At 39.8% G+C, this 6790-nt stretch overlaps 1 protein-coding gene across 1 annotated transcript in view; it reads left to right on the forward strand.

The window, feature by feature from the left end:
• The window catches only part of LOC118326969 (protein jagged-1a-like), a 22059-nt gene extending 16232 nt beyond the window's left edge, over positions 1-5827 (forward strand). The window contains exons 13-18 of the mRNA XM_035660133.1: positions 740-853; positions 1072-1181; positions 1341-1571; positions 2305-2436; positions 2863-3013; positions 3703-5827. Of these exons, the coding sequence (XP_035516026.1) occupies positions 740-853; positions 1072-1181; positions 1341-1571; positions 2305-2436; positions 2863-3013; positions 3703-4217 (1253 nt within the window). The 3' untranslated portion in view covers positions 4218-5827. The remainder of the gene's footprint in view (positions 1-739; positions 854-1071; positions 1182-1340; positions 1572-2304; positions 2437-2862; positions 3014-3702) is intronic.
• The last annotated feature ends 963 nt before the right edge of the window (positions 5828-6790 follow it).

Below are 6790 nucleotides of genomic sequence, written 5' to 3' on the forward strand. Positions count from 1 at the left end.
TCATTTTCTGCCTCCCCCTTATTCCTTTTTGTTCAATCTCTTCCAAACTTCAGCAGCTCAGAGAGCCGATCACGTCTCCATTAATCGATGAGTTCAATATTTAAACTGCCAGTGGGCTGATTTTGATGAATCTTTTAGTTTATGTTGAGGTTATTTATATGCACGTTGGAATCAAGAGAGCTCAATGTCATCAGGGCAAATATTTAAACGTAATATTTCTTCAAACTGTGGTGATTTATTAATCATATAAATGACTCATACAACTCAAAATGTATCAGAATCATCCCAAGTTGAAATATGAACACTTCCTGTTTAATCAGCCATTTTGAAAATGTCTGGAATGGATTCAGTGTAATCCCCCAAACCATCAGCCAAACAGTTGCTGATATATGATTATTCTTTTTAATGCTAATTATGCTAATTGTCCAACACATGCAAGTTAACATCCAGCAGTTTCTAAATACTGGGGACCAATACCGTACATTTCTAAAATAAAACTTTGGGGTACTCAACGGGGCTCTATTGGCTGGAGAATTTGGAATTTTTTGGAAGGAGTCGACTCGACACTTCACGACAGCAGTGGATTGAAACAAGCATTCGTTTCCATTTTCTTTTGACGACTTTCCCGAAATTTGGTTAAACTCTTGGCTGAAAACCTGGCTTATGTTACTGAAGACAGATAAATGTAATTATTATTTCAGTAACTAACTATAAAATAACTGTCGCTCCCCTCCTCCAGACATCAATGAGTGCCAGTCGTCGCCCTGCTCCTTCGGCGCCACCTGTGTGGATGAAATCAACGCTTATCGCTGCATCTGTCCGCCAGGAAGAACCGGCCCGCGCTGCCAAGAAGGTAAAACCTGAGTGTGTTCTGTAACAATAGTTCTTAGACACAATCTTCACTGCAGCCATCTTATTTATCCAAAATTAACTGTTCAGTTCAAAACTGAGTAAATCAGTAATCAATACTCACATTATTAAAGCATTAATCAAACTCAAATTCAAATCACCAACTAATGAATCATGAAACGAATGCACTGACGGTGCTGCTGGTGGTTTTTTGTGCTGCAGCGTCGGGGCGACCCTGTGTGGTCGAAGGGCTGGTGGCTCTGGATGGAAGCAGATGGGACGAAGACTGCAACACCTGCCACTGTAACAACGGGAGAATCAGCTGCACGAAGGTAGAACTGGCGCTTTGTCCGTATTCGTGTGTGCAGATAATAACTCGTATGTTTATGATTAATTATTGTGTTATTCAAGACCGATTCATGTGGCTTGATTTGTTTCTCATTACATTTCTAGAAAGTCTAACCTCCTTCTCTGCCTTGTGTCTCTGACAGCTTTGGTGTGGACCTAAACCCTGCAGCCTCCACCATAAGACTCGTGGCTCCGAGTGTCCGGCCGGTCAGACCTGCGTGGCCGTCCGGGATGAGCGCTGCTTCGTCAAGCCCTGCCCCAGCCAGGGGGAGTGCTGGGGCCCCGCCCACCGGTCCCCGCCAGTGGCCAGGTGTCACCCGGAGAGCAGCTGCGCTAATGTCACCTTCACCTTCAACAAAGACGTCATGACAAGGGTCAGTCGCCTCCGGAGGTTCTTCACATTCTCTCTGTCCGACTTTCATTTTTTTTACTCTACTACTACTCTACTTACTTTGTCACTTAAATATTCAAACACCTTCTTAATCATCCACTCAGTGTCTGTAAATCCTGAATTCGAGACTATTTAAGGACAATGTAGGAAGTCTCCACTGGGAAGTCTTACTGACTTTATGCGTGTATTATTAGCTGAGCTGATTATACAAGATATAATAGTTCAGATATTAATGTGCTAGTGCTAGATAGCTAGACAGGACAAGGGGATTGCTGTGCTAATTAAAGTAAATGTGTCATAGGTTAAACCTTACAATTCTTAAATTCTTAATTACTCATTCTTTCAACGTTTTACACATGAAACAATAAGAAATACAGATTGAATGTAATAAATGTTTGGTTTAAGTATAATTTATATATATATAATTTATAATAATAATTTTCAAGTCGTAAAGAAGAAGAAAGTATTTTTTGATTTTGATCCAAACCTCTGCCGTTGCTCAACACAAATTACAAATTTAGATTACATTTTTTTAAACACAAACATTTGAAGAGTGTGTAAGTGTTATTCTTTGTTGTATGAGGGGCCAGTGGAGAATTGAAGGACAGGGGTGATGTGATCTCTCTATGTGATGTCTTGTAGTTTGTTGAGGATTTTGGTGTTTTTAACATGCTGATATAGTTTGTTGATGGAGTTGCTCTGCTGTGGTGTTACAGGGTGTGACGGTGGAGCAGGTTTGCCGCGAGCTCAGGAGCCTCTACGTCGTCAAGAATCTGTCCTCCGACTCCTCCGTCTCCATGACCTGTGAGCTGTCGCTCGGCGCCAACAACGAGATCCACGTAGCCATCGTGAGTCACGTCTGAAAATCAATCATTTTAAGTTTGTGAAAAGTTTCAGAGTTGACGGTGTAATGTGATAATTATGGAGCTTTGGTCAGCAGCTGATATAATCCGGTTGTGACTTCCAGTACAACACATTAACATTTACCAAAAGTCTGGAATTATAAAATGGAAAAGGAGGGAGAACTGAGATAAGAGCAACAACAGGGTATAAACGCTGTCGCTGCCACAACTAGAACGCTTAAAGTTTGAAAGATTAAACAGTTTCAAACCACAGAAAAATGAAGTGCATCCAGATGAGTTTTCTTAGGAATGGAAAAGCTTTCACGACCTATTGTGCATCGATCGGTAATTAGAGGGCACCAAAATGAGCATTCATTTAGACTGAAATGCCAAAGACAGACCATAATGGAGTTTTTCTGTTGAATGTCTCAGTCGACAGACGACCAGAGGAGAGGCATTACCTTCATCAAGGAAATCACGGATAAGATCATGGATCTGGTGAGCAAGAGGAGCGCCAACAGCAGCATCATCAGCGCCATCGCCGAGGTTCGCGTCCAGAAACGACAGAGCCACAACTCCAATGGTGAGTCAGCACTTTTTAAATCTCTCATGTGTTTGAGCGTGAAACTTCCTTCTGGACTTTGGGAATTATAGTTTGACTAAATAATCCAAATGTGATGCCGACTGATATGTCTCTGTGAAAACGGAGCGAGCTGTTGATCCATGAGATGTGGTTTGAAATTGATCTCAAGGTCCAGATTTTACAGAGTTAAGACCAATAGCAGATAAACTGACAAATTTGGCATCATGAACTTTTTATATTTTAGCAAGGAACTCGGGGTCGACCTCCGTGAGTTTTCTCTCCGTCTTATATTTTCTATTTGGTCATCTCTAATAATTTGTACCGTAGATACATATTGTGTAAAAAGCTTTGTGGCCTAAACTGATTTCACGGCAGCTCTTACAATGCATGTTACAATGTTTTTAAGCCAAGTCAAAATTATAAAACATTTTTGTATAATTTAAGGCAACTTGTTTCCGACATTCAAGCAACTACTTTGCATTTGGAAATCCTCAGATGATCGGTAGGCACTCAGATCTTTGATCGTCTTGTATCATGAGACTATAAAGCAGCAAACAAATTCCCAAAATTTCAAAGTGTTTCTTTACGTTTATTCATTTGACGTTTCTAGAAAGCGTATCGGTCTTAGTTGAGGTTTTTAAATCAAATGTCTCGAGTTGTTCACTGACCTTCACTTTCTCTCTGTCCAGCAGACCATCTCGTGCCCCTTCTGGTGTCCGTGGTGATTGTCGTCTGGGCGTTGGCGATCACCTCCATGTTGCTGTGGTGCGTGAGGAGACGGAGGAAGCAGAGCGCCCACACGGGAGTCAGCACGCAACCGCCACCGCCGTCGTCTATGGTACCTGCAGCCGAGGACAACAACGCCCTCCACAACAGCATCAGCGCCGCCCGCGAGCAGCTCAACCACATCAAGAACCCCATCGAGAAAAACCCGCCGAACCATCATCAACACCACCTCCTCCTCCACCACCACCACCTCCGCGAGGACAAGAACTCCGTCAACGCCAAGATTAGGAAGTCAGACACCGGGAGCCAATCGGACGAAGAAGAAATGGACAAGAGGCTGCAGAAGGCGAGGTTCCCCCGGGCGCCGCCAGCGTACTCGCTGGTGGACTGGGAGGAACGACCCCCACACTGGACTAGCAAACAGGACAACAGGCAACTGCAGACCCAAAGTGTAAACAGGATGGAGTATATTGTATAACCAACCGGGGTCAAAATGACTGACGTGACCTCGAGGGGGCGTTTTGTTTACTTTTACATTCTTTTTTGTGTTCAGAGTTTAATTCAAGATGGATTTTTGCTGTTTTTAATTTATGTTTTGACTGACACTGGTCTGAACGGTCCACTGCGGTTGGCTGGATCTCCGATTTTGTGGACTCTTTCGTAAACACCAGAATTCGGACGTGCAGGAGTATTCCTAAAAGCCTCATGTGCACGATCATCTTTCGATGCAACTTTCATTCGAGAATAAGTTCCGTATTTGAATGCGCTGCTGCCTCGTTGCACCGCAGCAACTGATGAATTTGGAAAAAAACATATTTATTTTGGTTTTTTGGGGGGAAATTTTGAGTCAATATGAAGAATCGTCCATGTAGAATGTTTCTGTATAGATGTGTAAATATTTTTTTTATTAATCATTGTGTATATATGATTTATTAACTTAATCGTCAAGAGCCTTAAGATATTGCTTTTTTTTAATTTATGAGTATTGTTTGGAGTCGAAGGTTTGACAGCTTTGTTAGCCGTTGACTTCTTGATGGAAATATTTTTATATATTTTTCGCCAAAAGTGTTTCTTGAAAGAATAGTTTATTTTTAGCCTTTTGGATTTGGGCATTTTTGTGCCTCAACTAAATGTTTTGTACTTTGTCTGTTTGATACCATTGTGTTGGTATGTTTGCCAGGATGTTCTGTTGTAAGTACTTTACATGTCCGTGGAAAGGGAGGGGTCTTTATACACAAACCAACATGGTGGCAGACATAATGCTTTTGCTACTGAAGAAATCAAGGGACGCAACATTTTTTGTAGTAATTTGTATATGTTGTACAGTGTAAAAATAAGAGTTGAGAACAGGCTTTGGTTCCTGTTTCCATGTATTTGTAACAATCAAATTGAAACCTGCATAATGAATCCTTCCTAAGCTCCGCCCCTTTTTGGACCTTTGGTCAACTTCCTCCTTTCCTGTACTTATATATGCTATGCTAGGCTAATATATGTTGAAAAGACAACCACATTTTTAAGATGGTTAAAAGATTAAAAAAAACATGTAGTCATATCTTTCGTTAGCTAATGTTTGCAAACTGCTAGCAAACTATCCAGCTAACTAGCTAGCTAGCTAGCTACCTAATATAACTAGCTAGCTAACGATTAATGTAGATTAGCTAAAAAAAACTTTGGCTAACTAGCTAGATAATCTGGTTTGTAGAGTAACAGATTAAGGTGACCAAAAACAGGTAACTGTAATCCATTATGCAATTAGATTACAGTTGTGTACATTTAATAAAAAAGATTTCAATTTTAAAATGCAATCTAACCCTAACCCATAAGTCACTGACTAAATGTTTGAACAGGTAATTAGTTATTGTATCGGACTACATTTTTAAAGTAACCCTCCCAACCCTGGTTGTTAACTAGCTAGTTACCTAGATAGTTAGCTAACTAACTAGTTAACCACTGATGTAGATATAGCTAGTTAGCTAACGTTTTGCTTATATTAGCTAACTTAAGATGTGACTATTTATATATATATATATGTCACTTTAATCTTTTAACCATCTTCAAAATATGGTTGTCTTTTCAATATAGATTAGCCTAGCATAGCATAACTAAGTACAGGAAAGGAGGAAGCTAGCTCAACTTGTATTGGAGCACAGAGCAAAAAGGGGCGGGACTTAGGAAGCATCAATTTAAAGGGGCCCTGTGGAGTTTTTTTTATTGTTTAGATTCAGTGTTCGAACCAAAACTCACTGTGTGTATTCTTCTAAACAAAAGGTGTCATGTATTTTAAATCCTGTTTACATCAATGTTTACTAGATAGCGGTTTTCTTCTTCCCTGCCCTTGTGGGAGCATTACTGCTTTTCTTCGCGAGGTGCCGCCACCTGTTAATCAGTGGAGTAGTGTGACAACAAGGACCCACTCATATTAAAACATGGCGCTACTAGAGGTCTAAAACTCCACAGGTAACCTTTAAAGGAGGAACTTGAAGAGAGACTTCAACAAAACACTGTATAGAGGTCATGTGACATGTTTCCTGTTGTTGATTGGAGGACAAAAGTCGACAGCCTTTTCTTTAGTTTATGATGGAATTTTTTTTTTTTAAATGATGTTTTTCTTGTACATTTCACTTTAGTGTTTTTTGGACCTTGAGAAATAAAAGTCTTGCCAGTAACAACAATGTTTTATTTTTATTTTTTTGAAGAAAGTTTACTAAATATGTGGTATTACCATGAACACCCTAAACAACCTTCTTCCTTTTCTATCATTGAGTAAACTGTATAAGGGACATCATTTATGGATATTTCATATTCAAATGCATAACAATAACAGTAGAGAACAACTGATGAACTGATATTTTTAAAGAACCTTTAATGCAATTCTCTGTATTATGTAGTTTAAAAATATTTTCACTCTGCCCTTATACTTTGAGATTTTTAAAAGTTTCATGTCTTCTACCTTATCTATATATCTTTTTTAAATAATAATCTAAACTTTAAGCTTTCACATAAATGCTGAGAAAAAGGCCCACTAACATTTTCCTTGCCGCTGTCTCCAAG

Source organism: Morone saxatilis, unplaced genomic scaffold, assembly GCF_004916995.1.
Source record: "Morone saxatilis isolate NCDOM2014 unplaced genomic scaffold, NCSU_SB_2.0 Contig17, whole genome shotgun sequence".
Classification (NCBI taxonomy): domain Eukaryota; kingdom Metazoa; phylum Chordata; class Actinopteri; family Moronidae; genus Morone; species Morone saxatilis.